Source organism: Oryctolagus cuniculus, chromosome 9 (genome assembly GCF_964237555.1).
Source record: "Oryctolagus cuniculus chromosome 9, mOryCun1.1, whole genome shotgun sequence".
Taxonomy (NCBI): Eukaryota; Metazoa; Chordata; class Mammalia; order Lagomorpha; family Leporidae; genus Oryctolagus; species Oryctolagus cuniculus.
The window spans coordinates 101,492,090-101,514,553 of NC_091440.1; the positions used below are offsets into that span (position 1 = coordinate 101,492,090).

The 22,464-nt window shown below is 44.7% G+C and overlaps 1 protein-coding gene across 3 annotated transcripts in view; it reads right to left on the reverse strand.

Annotated features, from left to right (window-relative positions):
* RIMKLB (ribosomal modification protein rimK like family member B) overlaps positions 1 to 22,464 on the reverse strand; it is a 56,133-nt gene that overhangs the window by 22,926 nt on the left and 10,743 nt on the right. For all 3 annotated transcript variants that reach the window (XM_051850138.2, XM_051850136.2, XM_051850137.2), the window contains one exon: positions 14,861 to 15,086. In XM_051850138.2, coding sequence (XP_051706098.1) covers positions 14,861 to 15,035 — 175 coding nt within the window. In that variant the 5' untranslated portion in view covers positions 15,036 to 15,086. The remainder of the gene's footprint in view (positions 1 to 14,860; positions 15,087 to 22,464) is intronic.

Here is a 22,464-nt window from a genome sequence, read left to right on the forward strand (position 1 = left end):
CCATGGTCACCCACTTTGGAGATTCGGATGGAATTCCTGGCTCCCTATTTTCCACAAAGAAATTCTAACCCCAGATGTCTTTTTTAGGTCAACTCTATCAAACATTAATTTAAAGAAGATATGACACCATCCCAACTTAACATAATTCTTCCAAGAAAAGAGAGGAACAACAACTAATCACTTCCTAGCCTGTTTTATGAGGCCAGCATACCTTAGCAGAAACTGACAATGATATATTTAATATTTATTTATTTATCTGAAAGAGTTACAGAGAGAGAGGGACAGAGAGACATTTCATCTGCTGGTTTACTCTCCAAATGGTGCTGCAACAATGACATTTCAAGAAAGCAAAGTTATAAGCCAATCTCATGTATGAAAATAATTGTAAAAATATTCACAAAACAAATTATATCTAGCAATACAGCAACAAAAATAATCATCTGCTAGTTAGGTTTCTCCCCAAAATTCAAAGTTGTAAAAACCAATCATGTAAATCACATTCACAGAAAAAAAAAAAAGGAGATATGATCATGCAACAGGTGGATAAAAAGAAATTTATAAATTCAGCAGGCTTGTTTTAGCTTCCAATACAGCTTCATACTCCTGGAAGTCAGTGAAAGATGATCAAAGTGGGTGGTCCCTTGTTACCCACGTGGGGAACCCAGATGGTGTTTCTTGCCCCTGGTTTTGACCTGGCCTTGTGGTAGCTGTTACAACCATTTGAGGAAGTAAATCAATATAAGATCTCTCCTGGGGCTGGCAATGTGCGTGGCAGGCTAAGCCACCGCCTGTGGCACTGGTATCCCATGTGGGCGCCAATTCGTGACCCAACTGTTCCTCTTCTGACCCATCTCTCTGAGTATGGCCCAGGAAAGCAGCAGAGGATGGCCCACGTGCTTGGGCCCCTTCACCCACATGGGAAACACAGCAGGTCCCGGTTCCTGGCTTCAGACTGGCTCAGCTCCAGCCATTGCGGCCATCTGGGGAATGAATCAGGCAGATGGAAGACCTTTCTTTCTGTTTCTCCCTCTATCTATAACTCTACCTCTCAAAAGGAAAAAAAAAAACCGCTCTGGCTCTGGCACTCTCTCTTTTCTTCTCTCTCTGTCCTTCTGCCTTTCAAATAAATAAATATATATATATATATTAATTTTTTTGACAGGCAGAGTGGACAGTGAGAGAGAGACGGAGAGAAAGGTTTTCCTTTGCCGTTGGTTCACCCTCCAATGGCCGCTGCAGCCGGCGCGCTGCGGCCGGTGCACCGCGCCGATCCAATGGCAGGAGCCAGGTACTTATCCTGGTCTCCCATGGGATGCAGGGCCCAAGCACCTGGGCCATCCTCCACTGCACTCCCTGGCCACAGCAGAGAGCTGGCCTGGAAGAGGGGCAACCGGGACAGAATCCGGTGCCCCGACCGGGACTAGAACCCGGTGTGCCGGCGCCGCAAGGCAGAAGATTAGCCTATTGAGCTGCGGCGCCGGCCCAAATATATATATATATATATAAATTTTTATTTTTTGCCAGGCAGAGTTAGACAGTGAAAGAGAGAGAGAGACAGAGAGAGAGAGTTATAGACAGTGACAGAGAGCCAGAGAGAAAGGTCTTCCTTCCGTTGGTTCACTCCCCTAATGGCTGCTACGGCCAACGCTGTGCTGATCCAAAACCAGGAGCTGGGTATTTCCTCCAGGTCTCCCATTCAGGTGCAGGGACCTAAACACTTGGGCCATCCTCCTCTGCCCTCCCGGGCCACAGCAGAGAGCTAGTTGGAAGAGGAGCAACCAGGACTAGTACCCAGCGCCCCAACCGGGACTAGAATCTGGGGTGCCAGCACTGCAGGTAGAGGATTAGCCCAGTGAGCCACGGCGCCGGCCAAGAAATATATTTTTTAAAATTGTTAGCATAAAAGAAGTACTCAATTTCTCCTGAAAGAATATCTTTAAGAATATATAACTGGGGCCAGCATTGTGGCATAGCAGGTAAAGCTGCTGCATGCAACGCTGACATCCCATATGGGTGCCAGTTCGAGTCCTGGCTGCTCCACTTCCAATCCAGCTTCCTGCTAATACACCTGAGAAAGCAGCAGAAGACGGCCCAAGTTCCTGGCTGCTGGATGATCTGGCTCAGCCCCAAATGTTGCGGGCATTTGGTGGGTAAATCAGCAGGTGGATTTACCTGTCTCTCTTTCTCTCTGCTTTACAAATAAATAAAATAAAATAATTAAGCTTTAAAAAGAGTAAAAGCTCAGGAGAAAAGCGTCAAGGTCATAGAAGAAAATGAAAGGGAAGGTGGAATGGGAAGCCTCAATCATTTTCCTACAGAGATGCCTAATTAATTATAGAGTTCAAAAGGCCTTTGAGAACTTGAGAAATCAGTTAAGAAGTCACAGAACCCAAGACAATGGAAAACTAACAAGAGGCACAAAGAAATGGGTATGAAAAGCACATGCTCCTCCAAAACAGCCCTTCTCCCAAGCCAGCACAGCTCAATGTAATTGGGAGAAAATGTCCTGCTTGTGGCTTTTCCTCTCACAGGAAAAAAAGAGTGGACCGTATCCACTGTTCCAGTTTCTTCTAGAGTTGTCCAAAGGACTGCTTTCTTGTCATACCCGACTGCAAGAGCTGACAGAATCAACATACTTTAGATGCCTTGAGGTTGTTGGGGAAAAAAAGCTGGGTGGTAGAGGTCGGTTATGCCAGAAAATATGCAGTACCACAGACAGACACCAGAGAGAGCAAGTGATCAAAAGCACCTGAATAAGACAGGTCAGCATCTCTAAATGGAAATCACAAACACAAGCCCAAAGGCACATCCTCAGGAAAGGCTGAGAGGTCCCTTAAAATCCCTTGCTGGGTTAACTGGCATCCTACGGAAGTGGACATTTACGAATAGTCTTGACAAAGAATTTTACAAAATAATGAAATACAACAGTACACAGATAGACATCTAAGTAAAATCAGGGAAACAATGTATGGACAAAATAAAATCAACAGCAATTATACAACTGAAAAATTGCTTTCAGGGGTCAGTGTTTTGGCATAGCAAGTTAAAGCCACTGCCTGCAGTGCTGGCATTCCATATAGTCCCAACTGCTCCACTTCCTATCCATATCCAGCTCCTGGCTAATGTGCCTGGGAAAGCAGCAGAAGATGGCTCAAGTGCTTGGGCCTCTGCACCTACATGGGAGACCCAGAAGAAGCTCCTGGCTCCCAGCTTTGGATCAACTCAGCTCAGGCTGTTGCAGACATTCAGGGAGTGAACCAGCGGATGGAAGAGCTCTCTGTCTCTCTCTTTCTCTGTAACTCTGCCTTTTAAAATAAATAAATAGATCTTTAAAAAAAAATGCTTTTACTTGAGAGGAAAAGAGACATACACAGAGAAGAGACACACATCAGAGTCTCCCCCTCTCCCTCACTCCACCACAACCCCATTTGCTATTTCACCTCCTGAATGCCCAATCCAGGTACCCAAGTATTCAGATCTCCTACATAGGTAGCAGGGACCTGACTACTTGAGCCATCATTGCATCCTACGGTCTACATTCACAGGAAGTTGGGGTTAGTAGCTGAAGCCTGGAATTAACTCCCATATAGGAGGCATGCATTTTAATCACTAGGGTAAACTCTTGCTCACTTTATTTGTAAGAAAATTATTTTGTGGGGCCGGTGCTGTGGCATAGAGGGTAAAGCCGCTGCCTGCCAAGTGCCAGCATCCCATTTGTGTGCTAGTTCGAGTCCCAGCTGCTCCATTCCCGATCCAGCTCTCTGCTGTGGCCTGGGAAAGTGGTGGAGGATGGCCCAAGTCCTTGGGCCCCTGCACCCACGTGGGAGACCCAGAAGAAGTTCCTGGCTCCTTTCTTTGGAACAGCGCAGCTCTGGCCGTTGCAGCCAACTGGGGAGTGAACCAGTGAACGGAAGACTTCTCTCTCAGCCTATCCTTCTGTCTGTGTAATTCTGACTTTCAAATACATAAATCTCTTTTTTAAAAATATGCTTCATATTATATTTCATCAGAGAAATGAGATGTCACCGTTTTCACCAATTACAATGGCCAAAATCCGGAACAATGATATCAAATGTTACAAGGATGTGGAACAACAGGAACTCTTATTCATTGCTGGTGTGAATACAAATTGATATCACCACAAGAAAAGTTTGGCTGTTTCTCATGAAACTAAAGATACTCTCGTAACATTGTGCTCTAAAAATCCTCTGTGCCCTTCCTCTTCATACCTCTCTCCCATCTACGTGTTAGCAATAACTGGTCTTTGTTTTGTCTTCATAATTTTAATTCTTCCAGAACATCAAACAGTTGGAGTAACACTTTATGTAGCTTTTCCAGATTCATTTCTCTCAATTAGAATACATACTGAGGTTTACCCATGCCATCTGGAGACCTGATAACTCACTGGCTTATAATATTGAATAATCCATTGCTTGGATATGGCAGAGCGTATCTGTTCACGTACTCAAAAGTATACAGATTACTTCAAAATTTTGGCAATTATGAATTTCCAAATTAAAGGCTTTTTTTAAAAGATTTATTTATGGGCTGGTGCTGTGGCTTAACAGGTAAGGACGCCATCCCATATGGGCACCGGCTCGAGTCCCAGCTGCTCCTCTTCTGATCCAGCTCTTTGCTATGGCCTGGGAAAGCCGTGAAAGATGGCCAAAGTCTTTGGGCCCCTGCACCTGCGTGGGAGACCCTGAAGAAGCTCTTGGCTCCTGGCTTCGGATCAGCGCCGCTCCGGCTGCTGCGGCCAATTGGTGAGTGAATCGGTGGATGGAAGATCTCTCTCTCTCTATCTGCCTCTGTGTAACTCTGACTTTCAAATAAATCTTTTTTTAAAAATAAAGCTATTAGGCTGGCGCTGCGGTTCAATAGGCTAATCCTCTGCCTAGCGGCGCCAGCACACCGGGTTCTAGTCCCGGTTGGGGCACCGGATTCTGTCCCGGTTGCCCCTCTTCCAGGCCAGCTCTCTGCTATGGCCCAAGTGCTTGGGCCCTGCATCCCATGGGAGACCAGGAGAAGTACCTGGCTCCTGCCTTCAGATCAGCGCGGTGCGCCGGCCAAGGCGGCCATTGGAGGGTGAACCAACGGCAAAAGGAAGACCTTTCTCTCTGTCTTTCTCTCTCTCTCTCACTGTCCACTCTGCCTGTAAAAAAAAAAAAAAAAAAAAAAAAAGGCTATTAAAAATTGTGGTATGAATGAATACCTTCCATGATTGTAAAATGTCCCCAACAGAGATAGGTAGGATATAAAAAGATGTACAGTGTTTTTATAATTACACATTAAATTTTACATGCATATACACACACATCAAAAAAGACTCAAAGTCTTTCTGTACTAGATTTAAGAGTATTCATTTAGGGGCTGGCGCTGTGGTGTAGCAGGTAAAAGCCACCACCTGCAGTGCCAGCATCCTATATGAGTGGCGGTTCAAGTCCCAGCTGCTCCACTTCTGATCCAGCTCTCTGCTATGGCCTGGGAAAGCAGTGGAAGATGGCCAAGTGCTTGGGGCCCCTGCACCTGCTTGGGAGACCCTGAAGAAACCCCTGGCCTCTGGCTTCAGATTGGCACAGCTCCAGCCATTGCAGCCAACTGGAGAGTGAACCAGCATATAGAAGATATCTATCTCTCTCTCTCTCTCTCTCTCTCTCCCTCCCTCCCTCCCTCCCTCTCCTTTTCTGCATAAGTCTTTCAAATAAATAAATAAAACAAATCTTTTTTAAAAAGAGTATTCATTTATTATTTATTTGAAAGGCACAGAGACAAAGAGATCTTGTGGCCACTGGTTCACTCCCCATATGCCTCTCAACAGCAGGGGCTGGGCCAGGAACTCAGTCCTCATCTCCCAGGTAGGTGACAGGGTTCCAAGTACTTGAACCATCACCTGCAGGAAGTTGCAATCGGAAGCAGAACAGGAACTTTAACCCAGGTACTCTGATGTGGTATGTGGGCATCTCGGGCAGCATCTTAACCACTGTTCCAAACATTTCTCTAGTCTCTATTTCAAAGGGTTTGGAGAAGGGACAGGGAATAGTACTGTGGCACAGTGGGTAAAGCCACTGCCTGGAACGCCAGCATCCCATATTAAAACACCAGTTTCAGTACCTGGCTGTTCTGCTTTCAATCCAGTTCTCTAACTCACCTGGGAAATCAGCAGAAAATGGCCCAAGGACTTGAGCCCCTGACACCCATGAGGGAGACCAGGATAGAGTTCCTGGCTCCTGGCTTTGGTGTGGCTCAGGTAGAGCCACTGCAGTCTCTTCCTCTCTGTCACTCTTTCAAGTAAAATAAATAAACTTGTACATATGTAGGAGACACAGATGAAGCTCCTGGCTATTGGTTTTGTCCTGACCCAATTCTGGCTATGGCAAACACTGGGAAGTAAACCAACGAATGGAAGATCTCTCTCTCTGTCTCTCCCTCTATATACACATCTGCCTTTCAAAAAAAAATAAATTTTTTAAAAAATAAAAATAAATAAATGAATTTGTGGGTGGGCACTGTGGTGCAGTGGGTGTAGCAGGTTAAGCTGCCACCTGTAATGCTGGCATGCCAGATGGTTCAAGTCCTGGCTGTTCTACTTTTTATCCAGCTCCCTGCTAATGCTCCTGGGAAAGTAGTGGAGGACAGACTTTGCGCCTGGGCCCCTGCACTCACATGGGAGACCCAGATGAAGCTCCTGCCTCTTGGCTTCTACACAGCCCAGCCTCAGCTGTTTCAACCATTTCAAGAGTAAACTAGCGATGGAAGATCTCTCTCTCTCCGACTTTCAAAATACAGAAAATAAATCTTAAAAAAAAAAAAAAAAAAAAAAGATGCTGTGCTGTGCAAGACACTGACATCCCATTGAGAAGGTATAGCTCAGGTCCTAGCTGCTACGCTCCTGATCCAGCTCCCTGTGGATGCGCCTGGGAAACGGCAGAAGATGGCCTAAGTACTTGAATTCCTGCTACCTCTATGGGAGACATAGCTGGAGGTCCTGGCTCCTGGCTTCAGCATGGCCCAACTCCAGCAGTTGCAACCATTTGGGGAATAATCAGCAGTTGGGAGCTCTCTCTCTCCCCAACTGCCAAATAAATAAATAAATATTTAAAAGGTAAGCCGCTACCAATGATGTCACCCTCCCATATTGGAGGGCCTGTTTCAAGTTCCAGCTGTGCCTCTTCAAGTTCATCTCCCTGCTAGTAAGCCTGGGAAAGCAGCAGAGAAGATGGCACCAGTGCTTGGGATTCCACAATCTACATGGGAGACCCAGATGGAGTTCCAGGCTCCTGGCTTTGGTCGGGAAAGGCCATTTGAGGAGTGAACTGGTGGATGGAAGAGCTCTCTGTCCTTCTGTCACTCTGCCTTTCAAATAAATATCATCTTTTTTTTAAAAAGTACACACAATTTAGGGAAGAAAAGTCTCTTTTCTGTAAAGATGTATCACCTAAAAATAAAAAGGCTAAGTACCTCAATGTTCATTAAAACTTTCACCCTATTTAACAATAGCAAGGTAGCTTTGACCTTGCTTCTCTCCCATCCTCTCCTTAGCACTGCCTTTCAAATTAATAAGCACATCTTTGAAACACACACACACACACACACACACACACACACACCGTTATATCTGAACAAACTAAAACTCAAAAGATAAAAGAATTTAAGGACTGACATTAAAAAAACTCCAAAATAGTACATAAGGGAAAACTAATACTGAGACAAGGTATAGGATTGTTTTTGTATAAAAAAGATAAATATGTGTTTGTGTATGTGAGTGCCTGGATAATTAAACAGCATTTCTCCTGGAAGAATCTGCAGGAAAAGGGCTGATAGGCATTACCTTCAGGAAGTTTCTATAGTTTATTACATCATCAGTACTTTCAAATCTTATGCATGCATTATCTATTCATTTTTAAAATGTCATCAGGATTTATCTCAAATGCTAAAAATGAGCCATTTTTCCTTTTCCTTATTAAGAAAAAAATGATATTTTTAAATCTACCACATATCAGGACTCTAAAATACACACTGTAGTAAATACAGTGTTACAATTTTAAAGGACTCAGCCATATTAAAATACAAATCTCCATAATTAGAAGAATAGGGGACTGGCAGTGTGGCATAGCAGATAAAGCCACTGCCTACAATGCCAGCATCCCACATAGGTGCCAGTTCATGTCCCAGCTGCTCTACTTCCATTCCAGCTCCCAGCTAACAGTCAGGGAATAGCAGTGGAAGATGGCCCAAATATCTGGGCCCCTGCCACCAACATGGAAGATCCCATGAAGCTCCTGGTTCCTGGCTTTGAGCTGGCTCTGCCCTGGCAGTTGTATCATTTGGGAAGAGATTCAGCAGATGGAAGTTATCTCTCTTTCTATTTCTCTGTAACTCTGACTTTCAAGTAAACAAATTAATCTATAAAAAGAAAAAAATAGGAACACAAAGCATGACTGTGGCTTCAATTAAGAGACTTAGGCAAGCTGGGTTCTGTGCACTAAAATAGGCAAAGACACCAGTAATTTGATTCCTGCAGAGGTTCTTTTTGAAAGACATTTTTACTTATTTGAAAGGCAGAATTGAGGGGCCAGTGCTGTGGCATAGCAGGTAAAGCTGCAGCCTGCAGTGCCGGCATCCCATATGGGCAACAGTTCAAGTCTTGGCTGCTCTACTTCCGATCCAGGTCTCTGCTATGACCTGGGAAGGCAGTAGAGGGTGGCCTAAGTGCTTGGACCCCTACACTAGCGCAGGAGACCTGGAGGAAGCGCCTGGCTCCTGGCTTCAGATTGGACCAGCTGCGGCCACTGCTGCCATTTGCAGAAGACCTCTCTCTCTCTGTCTCTACCTCTCTGTAATGCTGCCTTTCAAATAAATAAATAAATCTTTTTAAAAAGGGGCAGAGTTGAGATCTTCCATTTGCTGGTTCACTCCCCAAATGGCCACAACAGCTGGGGCTGAGCCAGGACTAAGCCAGAAGCCCAGAACACTCCCAGGTGGGTGGCAGGGACCTGAGCCCTTGGGCCATCTTCTACTGCTTTCCCAGGTGCATTAGAGGGAAACTGGGTTAGAAGTGAATCAGCCAGGACTTAAACTGTGCTCACATGGGATACCAGTGAGGCAGGCGGCAGCCTAACCCACTGTGCCACAAAGCTGGCCCCAAGGGTTTCTAAACCAAATCACCAAATGTGCTCCAAAAAAAATCAAATAAAGCCGCACTGTGGTCTAGCGGGTAAAGCCATTGCCTACAGTGCTGGCATCCCACATGCATGCCAGTTCAAGTCCCAGCTCTACTTCTGATCCAGCTCTCTGCTATGGCCTAGGAAAGCAGAAAATGGCCCAAGTCCTTGGGCCCCGGCACCCACGTAGGAGACCTGGAAGCAGCTCTTGGCTCCTGGCTTTGATCAGCATAGCTCTGGCCATTGCAGCCAACTGGTGAGTGAACCAGTGGATGAAGACCTTTCTCTCTCGCTCTCGCTCTCTCTCTCTCTCTCTGCCTCTGCTTCTCTCTGTGTAACTCTTTCAAATAAATCAATCTTTAAAAAAAAATCAAGTAAAGTCTTCATCAATGGTAGAAACAAAGAGAAATAAAGGTTTACCAGCCAAGTGAAAGCTAACAGCTAGGGCTGGTGTTGTTCCATGGCAGGTAAGGCCACCACCTGCAATGCTGGCATTCCCTAAGGGCACCAGTTCAAGTCCTGGCTGCTCCACCTCCAATCTAGATTCCCATTAATGGCCTGGGAAAAGCAGCAGAAAATGGCCCAAGTGTCTGGGCCCCTGCCATCAATGTGGGAGATGCAGAAGCTCCTGGCTTTAGCTTGGCCCAGCCTCAGACACTGCAGCCACCTGGGGGGTATACCAGCAGATGGAACTCGTAGCTCTGGCTTTCAAATAAATAAATAAAAGAAGAAGAAGAAAAGGAGGAGGAGGAAGAAAGAAGATGAAGGAAGAAGAAGAAAGAAAGCTAACAGCTAAGGTGGCAAGAGAAAACATCTTCATATCAGATCTGCACTCATTTATGCACTGGCTTGGTAATGAAATCTACAAAATTTCTAATACCGATCCAGTCTACTGTATAAATTCTAGTCCAAGGGACCCAAAACACCAAGCAAAACAAGACTACCAAGCAAAGGACAACTTGGGTGGAGGAGGAAAGAATAGTATATCTCACTCCAAAATTAGCCTGCAAAATAAAATGCTATAAAGCTCAAGAACAAAGTAAGAAATATATGCAGTAAAGTTAGTAATCCTCTTGATGAAATAAACATTGGGGCCGATGCTCTGACATAGCAGTTTAAAGCCACTGCCTGCAGTGCTGGCATCCCATATGGGCGCCAGTTTGAGTCCTGGCTGCTCTACTTCCAATCCAGCTCTCTGCTATGACCTGGGAAAGCAGTAGAGGGTGGCCCAAGTGCTTGGACCCCTACACTCGCATCGGGGACCTGGAGGAAGCGCCTGGCTCCTGGCTTCAGATTGGACCAGCTCTGGCCATTGCGGCCATTTGCAGAGTCAACTAGCAGATGGAAGACCTCTCTCTCTCTCTCTCTGCCTCTGCCTCTGCCTCTCTGTAGCTCAACCTTTCAAATAAAGAAATAGATCTTAAAAAAAAAAAAAATTAACTTCCCTAGGCTCGCATTCAGCACAGCCACTTATGTTAACTGTTTTGTATACCCATATCCCATATTGGAGTGCCTGGTTCCAGTCCAGGTTCCTCCACTTATCCTGGGAGGTAGCAGATGATGGGTCAGAATTTTAGGTCCCTGAAAACCACATGGGAGACTCTAATGGAATTCTGGGCTCCTGGATTCAGCCTGGTCCAGCCCTGGCTACTGCAAACATTTGGGAAGTAAACCAGTGGTTAGATCTTTGTGTCTGACTCCCTACCTTACAAATAAAATGAAAATAGAAATTTTAAAAATAAGCCTCCCCATAACGAAAAATTAGCAAAATTTAATTACATACTTCAAATGTTACAGTGATCCAAACCATGAACCAAGTTAGTTTGCAATTTTTCTCTTTATCAAATGATAAATGGCTCTAAAACAAGTCACAACATAAATGTGTTTCTAGATATGTTAATAACAAACCCATGTTTTGAGAGGTCAATGAACTACAACCTTCAAAGTCTTCAGTAAAGGAAAAACATATGTTTAGCAACTTTTAAAATTTTCATCAGCTTGATTGGGCATTTGGTGCAGCATTCTAAATGCCACTTGAGATGCCTACACTCATATCAGAATCCTTGGTTTCAAATGTTGGTTCTGCTCTCAATTTCAGCTTCACTAATACACTCTCTGGGGGTTAGAAAGTGATGGCTCAAGTTCTTGGGTCCTTGCCACCCATGTGGGAGAACTGGATTGAGTTCCTAAGTCCTAGCTTCAGTCTGTTCAGCCCTGGCTGGCTGTTGTGGGCGTTTGGGAAATTAACCAGCAGATGAAAGATCTGTTTTTCCCTCTATCTCTCTTTGCCTTTCAAATAAGAAAATAATTTTTATTTTCATTAACTTAGAATAAGCAAAGCTTTACAGTCAGAAAGATTCAGAACTACTGAACCAACCACCTGCATTAATATTCCACCAACAGGGGCCAGCGCTTAACAGGTTAAGGCCCTGGCCTGAAGCGCCTGCATCCCATATAGGTGCTGGTTCTAGTCCCAGCTGCTCCTCTTTCGATCCAGCTCTCTGCTATGGCCTGGGAAAGCAGTAGGAGATGGTTCAAGTCCTTGGGCCCCTGCATCCACGTGGGAGACCCAGAGGAAGCTCCTGGCTCCAGCCATTGTGGCTATCTGGGGAGTGAACCAGTGAATGGAAGACCTCTCTCTCTGTCTCTACCTCTCTAACTCTTTCAAAAAAAATAAATAAAAGAAATCTTTTAAAAAAACACTCTAGCAACAGTTCTTGGAGTGCTCCCAACACTTCAGAGATGTTGCAGTCTCCCAATTGTTCCACTATAATTCTCATTTACCTAAAGCCAACCCAGATCCCTAAAATGATGTCAAGTAAGCCAAAGAAATGTAATCAGAACAAACAGGATGTGGAAAGAATCCTCAGAAATACATGCAAAACTTCTTTTCTATGTCATACAGGTATAAGTTAATGAAGGGGATATTTGGGAATTTTTTTTGTGTGTGTGAAGATTCCTTTCTTCTTTCTTTCCTTTCCTTCCTCCCTCCCTCCCTTTCTTCTAATTGGTGGACCCTGGGAAGCAGTGACTCAAGCAGTTGGCTTCCTCAGACCCATGTCAGAGACCTGGATTGAGTTCCCAGCTCAAACCTTCTTCCCCACCATTGTAGGTATATGGGGAGTGAGCTACCAGATGGAAACTCCCTTTCTTTCTCTTACATAAATAATTAAGTATTTTTTTGAAAAATATTGCAGATAAAAGTTAACATTTTATTAATCAGCCCAAAAGCTGCATCTATCAACTAGAATATGAATGAAATTAACCTAGGAGTTAAAAAAAAGACTTTATTATATTTCACACATTATTAATTCTTATAAAATATCTCTCTTCATTTTATTGAAGAGGAGATTAACCATGGAGCTTCATGACTCAAACCACAAAGAAAATAAATGATCTAGAACATATTTATACTATCACTAAATTACAAGGCAATTTCTGAAAGTCAAAAATTCTACTAATGATACCATATACACTTCTCTGACAGAAACAACATATTTAGCTGTAACAAGTCAAAATTTTCCAAGCAAAGACTTAAGAGATTCCTGAAATGCAATCTCTAAAGAATTTCTACATTTTCCAGGATATCTTCCTCTTCGTAATCCTAAAACAAACATAAAATATTAAGAATACTAGAAATATTTAACACTGAGTCAGAAGTGGAGCAGCCAGGACTCGAACCAGCGCCCATATGGGATGCTGGCACTACAAAGCAGTGGCTTTACCTACAGCAGCGCCAGCCCCTAGGTGACAGCTTATTAACAATCTGTCCTAATCCTAGAAAATGGAACTTGATGTGACACATCAGGTTAGGCTGCCAAATGCAAGACCAGAATCCCATATGGGGTACCGGTTCAAGTCCCATCATCCTAGCTTCCAATCCAGCTTCCTACTAATGCATCTGTGAAAGCAGCAGAAGATGCACCAAATACTTGGGTCCCCCACCCAAGTGGGAGACCCAGATGGAGTTCCAAGCTCCTAGTTCTGGCATCATGTAGCACCAGCCACTGTGGCCAAGTGAACCAGTAGGTGGAAGAGCTCTCTTGTTTCTCCTTTGCTGTCACTCTTTCAAATAAACACGTAAATAAATCTTTTAAAAACTGTTATGGGGCTACACTGTGGCACAACAGGTAAAGCTGCCAACTGCAATACCAGCATCCCATATAGGCGCCAGTTCATGGCAAGCTGCTCCACTTCTGATCCAGCTCCCAGCTAATGGCCTGGGAAAGTAGCAGAAGGCAGCCCAAGTGGTTGGACTCCTGCCAGCCATGCTAGAGAACAAAATGAAGCCCCAGGCTCCTGGCTTAGGCCTGGCCGAACCTGGGCCACTGTGGTCATCTGGGGAGTGAACCAATTAGATGCAAGACGTATCTCTCTCTTTCTTTCTCCCTCCCTCCCTCCTTCTCTGCCACTCCATCTCTATAACTCTTTTTTTTTTTTTTTAACATTCATAGATTATGCCAAAATGGTGGGACTAAGTTTCTATTTTCTGCTTTTTTTTTTAAGATTTTATTTGATGCTGGCACTGTGGCACAGCAGGTTAAAGACCTGGCCTGAAGGGCCAGCATCCCATACGGGTGGCAGTTCTAGTCCCGGCTGCTCCTCTTCCAATCCAGCTCTCTACTATGGCCCGGGAAAGCAGCAGAAGATGGCCCAAGTCCTTGGGCCCCTGCAACCTCGTGGGAGACCTGGAGGAAGCTCCTGGCTCCTGGCTTCAGATTGGCAAGCTCCAGCCATTGTGGCCATCTGGGGAGTGAACCAGCGGATGGAAGATCTCTCTCTCTGTTTCTACCTCTCTCTGTAACTCTGTCTTTCAAATAAATAAAATGAAAAAATCTTTAAAAAAAATTTATTTATTGGGGCCGGCGCCGTGGTGTAGCAGGTAAAGACTTACTTATTTTATTTGAAAGTCAGAATTACAGAGAGAGAAGGAGAGGCAGAAAGAGAGAGAGAGAAATCTTCCATCTGCTGGTTCACTTCCCAAATGGCCGCAATGGCCGGAGCTGCACCAATCCAAAGCCAGGAGCTTCTTCCAGGTCTTCCATGCCAGTGCAGGGGCCCAAAGACTTGTCATCTTCTACTGCTTTCCCAGGCCATAGCAGAGAGCTGGATCGAAGAAGAGCAGCCAGGACTCGAAACAGCACCCATGTGGGATACCAGCACCATAGATAGTGGCCTCACCTGTTACGCCACAGTGCCAGCCCCCTTTCTGTAACTCTTGCAAATAAATACATAAAATTTTTTTTATAAAGTTTCAAAAACTGGGGCTGACACTATGGTTTAGCAGGGAAAGCCACTACCTGCAGTGCTGGATCCCATGTGGGTGCTGGTTCAAGACCCAGCTACTTCACTTCTGATCCAGTTCCCTGATATGGCCTGAGAAAGCAGTAGAAGATGGTCCAAGTCCTTGGGTCTCTGCACCCACATGGGAGACACAGAAGTTCCTGACTCCTGGCTCCTGATCAGCCCAGCTCCAGCCATCGAAGCCACCTGGAGTGAACCAGCAGATGGAAGATCTCTCTCTCTCTCTCTCTCTGCCTCTGCCTCTGCCTCTCTGTAACTCTGCCTTTCAAATAAAAAAATAAATCTAAACATATATATGTATATCAAAAGCTAAAAAAACATAAAACTGCTATTCCTAAAACATGCAGATTCTAAGTAAAAATCCACTAAGTAAAGATCACTCAGTAAAGACTTACCCAGGTTTCCTTGCTCGATTGTCAGCACAATCTCATCCATCACCACAGCCCTGAAGTCCAATTCCTCTTCACAACATTTAGCCTTCAATGCTCGTAAAATCTCTTTTTGGGGATAATCTTCCCTGATGCGACGATCTGTCAAAAACCACAACTTGGCAGCCACAGAGCTACACATCTTGATCTACTTGTTCTCCTTGTCTTGACTGTTTCCTCTTAAATGTAAGCTCTACATAAATGGGAGAGAAAATACATGTAAGATAAACCAAGAAATGCATTCAAGTTCAGATTTCACAACTGCACTAAGTATATACTATATTTCTACAAACAGGAAAAAAAGAAGGGAATATATATGCCATGCCCTTTTCCCTCTCAAATTAAAAAATTTAAATTCTATAAATATGAAAATTAGCAACCTCTCCAGAAACAAAATTTATTCATTTTCATCAGGCAAAGCTGGCACTGCTATTCACCTTACAGAAACTTTCAATATCATCCTATTATATTATATTAATATATTATATATTATATAATATTGTATGATATTATATATTATTATTATATTATATTATCATTTTTATGTGATTACCTACTTTTCACTTTTTTATCCCCTCCCTTAAAAAGCAACCTTCTTTTGACATAAAATAAATGAAATTCTGGTCACTGACAATACATTCCCATCTTTTCCATCACTAGAAACTGCAATTAAATATATTTTTCTGTGGCTGCATTTTTAAAAAAGATTTATTTATTTGAAATGCAAAGTTACAGATAAAGAGGGAGAGACAGAGAAAGACAGGTCTTCCACCCACTGGCTCACCCCCCCCCCCCAAATGGCCACAGCAACCAGGCTTGTGCCAGGATGAAGCCAGGAACCAAGAGCAGAAGAGCGGCTCACTAGGCTAATCCTCCGCCTTGCGGTGCCGGCACACCAGGTTCTAGTCCCGGTCGGGGCGCCGGATTCTGTCCCGGTTGTCCCTCTTCCAGGCCAGCTCTCTGCTGTGGCCTGGGAGTGCAGTGGAGGATGGCCCAAGTCCTTGGGCCCTGCACCCCATGGGAGACCAGGAGAAGTACCTGGCTCCTGGCTTCGGATCAGCGTGGTGCGCCGGCCGCAGCACGCGGGACACAGCGGCCATTGGAGGGTGAACCAACGGCAAAAGGAAGACCTTTCTCTCTGTCTCTCTCTCTCTCACTGTCCACTCTGCCTGTATAAAAAAAAAAAAAAAAAAAAAAAGAGCAGAAGAAGCTCTTGGTTCTTCTGGGTCTCCCACATGGGTGGCAGGGGCCCAAGCACTTGGGCCATCATCTGCTACTCGTCCAGGTGCATTAGCAGGGAGCTGGATTGAAAGTGGAACAGTGCTCATATGGGATGCCATCATCTTTTTAAAAACATATTTAGGGGCAGCACTGTAGCATAGCAGGTAAAGCTGTCACTGTACCCATGTGGGAGATCCAGAAGAAGCTCCTGGGTTAGGCTTTGGTCTGGCCCAGCTCTGGCCATTGTGGCCATTTAAGGACTGAACCAGCAGATGGAAGATCTCTCTCTCTCTGTAACTCTGTTTTTCAAATAAACATATGAATCTTTATAAAATCTTTAAAATTTTTTTTCAATGAACCTTCTCCCATAAAACTTTTCTCAAAGAGATTTCATTTTTTACCAGTTATAGAAAAGCTATAGAGCAAACCTGCCATTATTATCTGTTTTTTTTTTTTTTTTAACTTATTTTATGTATTTGAAAGGCGGTGAGACAAACAAGAGAGCTTCCATCATCTGGTTCCCTTCCCAAATGCTACAATATCTAATGCTTGGCCAGGCCAAAGCCAGGAACTGGTTTCTTAATCCAAATCTCCCATGTGGGTGGCAGGTACCCAACTATTTGTGCCATCACATGCTACCCAGGATATACAATAGCAAGAAGCCAAAACTGGGAACAGAACTAGAACTCAAACCAAGGCTCTCTAACATGGGATGCACATGTCCCAAGCAGCGTCTTAACCACTACACCAAGCACTCACTCCAACAACTTTTTCTTACATGATGCCCTTCAGTCTCTTCCTCATGCACAATCATAGGGAAGGCCAGAGTGTGCCCCCAACCATGTATGGAACCCACACTTTGTAAAGTAGCACACTCAATTATTTAACAACAACAACAACAAAACAACAAAAAAAAGACTCATGTTTGAAGAGCCACAAAAGTTTCAATCATTATGTTTTTCCATACCAAATCTCTAGTTGCCAGGTAATTTTTTTTTTTTTTTTAAGATTTATTTATTGGGGTCAGCGCTACTGTGTAGTGGGTAAAGCCACTGCTTGCAGTGCCAACATCCTATGTGCACTGGTTCAAGACCTGGCTGCTCCACTTCCAATCCAACTCTCTGCTATGGCCTGGGGAAGCAGTAGAAGATGGCCTAAGTCCTTAGGCCCCTGCACCCATGTGGGAGACCTGGAAGAAATGTCTGGCTCTTGGCTTCAGATTAGTCCAGCTCTGGCCATTGCAGCCATTTGGAGAGTGAACCTGTGGATGGAAGATCTCTCTCTCTCTCTCTGCCTCTGCCTCTGCCTCTGCCTCTCTGTAACTCTGCCTTTCAAATAAATAAATCTTTAAAAAAAAAAAAAAAGATAATTAAAAAAAAATTCATTTTTTTTTTTTTTTTTTTTTTGACAGGCAGAGTGGACAGTGAGAGAGAGACAGAGAGAAAAAGGTCTTCCTTTTGCCGTTGGTTCACCCTCCAATGGCCGCCGCTGCAGCCGGCGCACCGCGCTGATCCTGGCAGGAGCCAGGAGCCAGGTGCTTTTCCTGGTCTCCCATGGGGTGCAGGGCCCAAGCACCTGGGCCATCCTCCACTGCACTCCCTGGCCATAGCAGAGAGCTGGCCTGGAAGAGGGGCAACCGGGACAGAATCCGGCGCCCCAACCGGGACTAGAACCCGGTGTGCCGGCGCCGCAAGGTGGAGGATTAGCCTATTGAGCCACGGCGCCGGCCAAAAAATTCATTTATTTATTTGAAAGGCAGAGTTACAGAAGGGGGGTGGGGGGAGATATATGGTTCACTCTCCAAATGGCCACAAGGGTCAGGCTGAAGCCAAGAGCCTAGAACTTCATTCAGATCTTCCATGTGGGTACAGGGGCCCAAAGATTTAAGCCATCTTCTGCTGCTTTCCCAGATGCATTAGCAGGGAAGTGGATCGAAAGTACAGCAGCTGGGACCCAACCGGTGCCCAGATGGGATGCTGACATTGTCAAAGAGGGCAGTTTAACCTACTGTGCCACAACATCGACCTGCAGGTAACTCTTTTTGTTGTTGTTGTTGTTGTTGTTGTTGTTAAGATTTCTTTCTTTAAGAACCTGATTAATACTCATTGTCGTTCAACATCCTATCCAGACACATGTTACACAGGTTGAGTTCACAGAATTAGGCCTAACATTTGACCCAGGAGTAGCTGCAGTACAGATGACCAAAGGGCTTCAGACAAACTACACACAGCTGAAAGGCAATGTGGGAGTTCAGCACATACTCTGCTCTCTAGTCAGTCATAGGTTGGAAGCAGCAGGTGCATGAGTCCTGATTTCTTTGTAGATGGAATACTTAATCCTGGATGTCATAAAGCTAGCAGAAGTCAACAGTACATCTTCCAGGGCTTGTGGTCCCCCAGCTCACTCTCAAGTCCTAGACAAGAAAGAGAGTATACTACATACTCTCTGCCTTCTGTACTCCAAACACTGTCTCCACATAATGCATGCATGACTAACATCTGAAGATTTGCTGTCAACATCTGACAGCTCAAGCAAGTCCTTTCAACTTGCTTCTTCATAGGGAAAAACCTCCTGACTATGGACTGATCTTAAGTGATCTTATTTCTGGCATCCATATTATGCACATTTTCTTCTCTGCAGTACTTTCCTGGTTGCTGGATAAGATACACATATATGGCTGTGGTTTTCATTGAGCCAATCATACAGTGGCAGGCAGGGCACAGAGATGAATGTTCACACATTGCTGCAGCACTGACATTGAGGACAATTTTGTGTTTCTACAGAGACAAGGGGCTAGTGCTATGGTTTAGCAAGCTAAGCCTCTGCCTATGGCTACTGGCTCCACTTGCAACACCTGTGAGTGCCATTTCATGTCCCAGTTGCTCCTCTTCTGATCCAGCTCTCTGCTATGGCCTGGAAAGGAGTGAAAGATGGCCCAAGTGCCTGGGTCCCTGCGCCCATGTGGGAGACCCGGAAGTGGCTCCTGGCTTTGGATCAGCCCAGCTCCAGCCGTTGCGAGTGAACCAGCAGATGAAGCCCTTTCTCTCTATCTCTCCCTCTGTCTGTAATCTATTTTTTCAAATAAATAAATAAAAATTTTTTAAAAAGAGACAAACAGAAAAGACACACAGATGGGTATCACCCATCCGCTGTTCACTCCACAAATGCCCACGACAGCTGAGGATAGGCCAGACAAAAGACAGGAGCCAGGAACTCAATCTGAGTCTCTCATGTAGGTGGCAGAGATCCAAAGTACTTGAGCCATCACCTGCTGCCTCCCAGGGTGTACACTATCAGGAAGCTGAAATTTACCATGGATCCAGGACTTGAACCTCAGGCACTCTGATATGGGATGTGGGCAATCCCAAGCAGTGTCTTAACCACTATGCCAAATGCCCTCCTCGCATTTTCTTTTTAATGGGCTCTAAATCCCTCTAATCTTGGTTTTTTTAAGATTTATTTATTTGAGAGGCAGATTTATAGACAGAGATGAAGAGACAGAAAGAAGTCTTCCATCCACTGGTTCACTCCCTAAATGGCCACAACAGCCAGAGCTGGGCCAATGCAAAGCCAGAAGCCAGGAGCTTCTTCTGAGTCTCCCACATGGGTGCAGGGGCCCAAGCACTTGGGCCATGCTCCACTGCTTTCCCAAGCCACAAGCAGAGAGCTAGATCAGAAGAGGAGTAGCCAGAACACAAACTGGTGTCCATATGGGATGCTGGCACCGCAGGCAGAAGTTTAACCTACCACACCACAGTGTCGGCTCCTGATCTTTTTCATCTGGGGGAATTGAAGCAAAACTGGAGATTTCATCCTTCACCACAAATGCCCAAAATCTTTTTGGATGTATGCCTATACCTCTGGATATGGAATGGGAGGAATGCTCTCACCTTGCAGAAGCTGACTACGAGAAAGAGGTTTGTAATTACTGTTCCACTGTTGCAATTATTTTACAGTAAAACCTCACAAGACTTTTTTTTAAAGATTTTATTTATTTATTTGACAGGTAGAGTTACAGGCAGTGAGAGAGAGAGAGAGAGAGAGAGAGAGAGAGAAAGGTCTTCCTTCCGCTGGTTCACTCCCCAAATGGCCGCTACGGCCGGCACGTTGTGCCAATCTGAAGCCAGGAGCCAGGTGCTTCCTCTTGGTCTCCGAAGCGGGTGCAGGACCCAAGCACCTGGGCCATCCTCCACTGTTTTCCCGGGCCACAGCAGAGAGCTGGACTGGAAGAAGAGCAACTGGGACTAGAACCGGTGCCCATATGGGATGCCAGTGCTGCAGGCGGAGGATTAACCTAGTGTGCCATGGCGCCAGCCCCCACAAGACTTTTCATTCACTGTAATTTTACAGTCATCTTCAAAGACCAATGTATTACCAGGGAATGAAAGTCATAACGTCTGTCCAGTGATACACTTCCATTTCCAGGGGAGAACATCCAGATACCCTTCCTCAATGCCTAGAGCAACAGAGTCTCTGCAAGGCTGCTGTTGCAGCAGCTGTACTCATCTTCTCATAACTGCTCCATCAGGATTCACATGTGAGACCCAGAAACATTAGGTAAAGATTCTCTGATCCCAAAGAGGCTGTAATCAACCACTCTTCTCCTGACCTGTGTGCTCCCAATGTCCAGTGGCCAATGCCACACAGCCACCTCCTTCAGTGCCCACAACCATGTCCTATCCTCAACAGAATTAAAATACCTATTTTTTTATCTGCTAACATCAAAGAAAAGAAAAAAAATGCTGACAAGAAGTCAAATATAAAAGTTCAAGTGATACTATTTTAAGATAGGAAAGAACTTCCTATCAAATAAAATGGTTACTTTTTTTCTAGCAATTAGTGAAGTAGTCGTGATTACCTAATAAAGTATTTAAGAAAATGTTCTCCAATGGTGTAAGAGAAATGTAGCATTTGCAAATGCCTCTACTCTCTCTATATATTTATATATACATGTTTATATTCTTATTTATATATACTTATTATATAAAATATATGCACATATAAATTTGTATGTGTATAGTACTTCCTTTCTTAAGATGAAAACTCAGGTCAATTAATTCCTATTCTCCTTTATTTTCTCGAGTATCAGTAAAAATAATATATAAATAACAGATACCAAGTTAAAACTTCTGGGCCGGTGCCATGGCTCAATAGGCTAATCCTCCGCCTTGTGGCGCTGGCACACAGGGTTATAGTCCCGGTCGGGGAGCTGGATTCTGTCCCGGTTGCCCCCCTTCCAGGCCAGCTTTCTGCTGTGGCCAGGGAGTGCAGTGGAGGATGGCCCAAGTACTTGGGCCCTGCACCCCATGGGAGACCAGGAGAAGCACCTGGCTCCTGCCATCGGATCAGCGCAGTGCGCCAGCCGCGGCAGCCATTGGAGGGTGAACCAACGGCAAAGGAAGACCTTTCTCTCTGTTTCTCTCTCTCACTGTCCACTCTGCCTGTCCAAATAAATAAATAAATAAAAGAAGAGCCGGCGGACACATTGTGTCCTAGGCTTTAAAAAAAAAAAAAAAAAAGAAGAAGAAGAAGAAGAAGTTAAAACTTCTGGAAAAAAAAAAGGAAGCTTTGAAATAAAGAGTCCCTGGACCAGAGTTGTCATGCTGCTGGTTAAGACCCTGCCTGTGGGGCCAGCACTGTGGTGAGTAGGTTAAATCCCCAGTCTGCAGTGCCGGCATCCAATATGGGCACCAGTTCATGTCCTAGCTGCTCCACTTCTTGATCCAGCTCTCTGCTATGGCCTGAGAAAGCAGTAGAAGATGGCCCATTTTACATTTCAGGTTTTAGCCGAAGATCCGTTTTATGACATTTTCCCCCTCAGTAAGTCCTCATACCTCCAATTCATTTCAACCCACAAAACACAATTTGGAATATGCATGAAATTTTATGTTTCTTTCACGCAAAAGTCATTATCAGTAGATCTGAATTATTGTTAGAAATCAGAAAGGGGAGGGGTTGGCACTGTGGTTTAGCAGGTAGGGCCGTGGCCTGCAGTGCCTACATCCATATGGGCAACAGTTTGGGTCCCAGCTGCTCCACTTCCAATCCAGCTCTCTGCTATGGCCTGGGAAGACACTGGAAGATGATCTGGGGTCCTTGGGCCCCTGTATCCATGTGGGAGATCCAGAGGAGGATCCTGGCTCCTGACTCTGGTTAGGCTCGGCTCCGGCAATTGTGGCCATATGAAGAACAAACCAATAGATAGAGGACCCCTCTCTCTCTCTCTCTCTGCCTCTGGAACTCTGCATTTATTAAATAAAGCATTAAATAAATAAATAAATTTAACTTAATTTAATAATAAATAAAATTTAAATAAAAATAAAATTGAATAATAAAATTAATTAAATAAA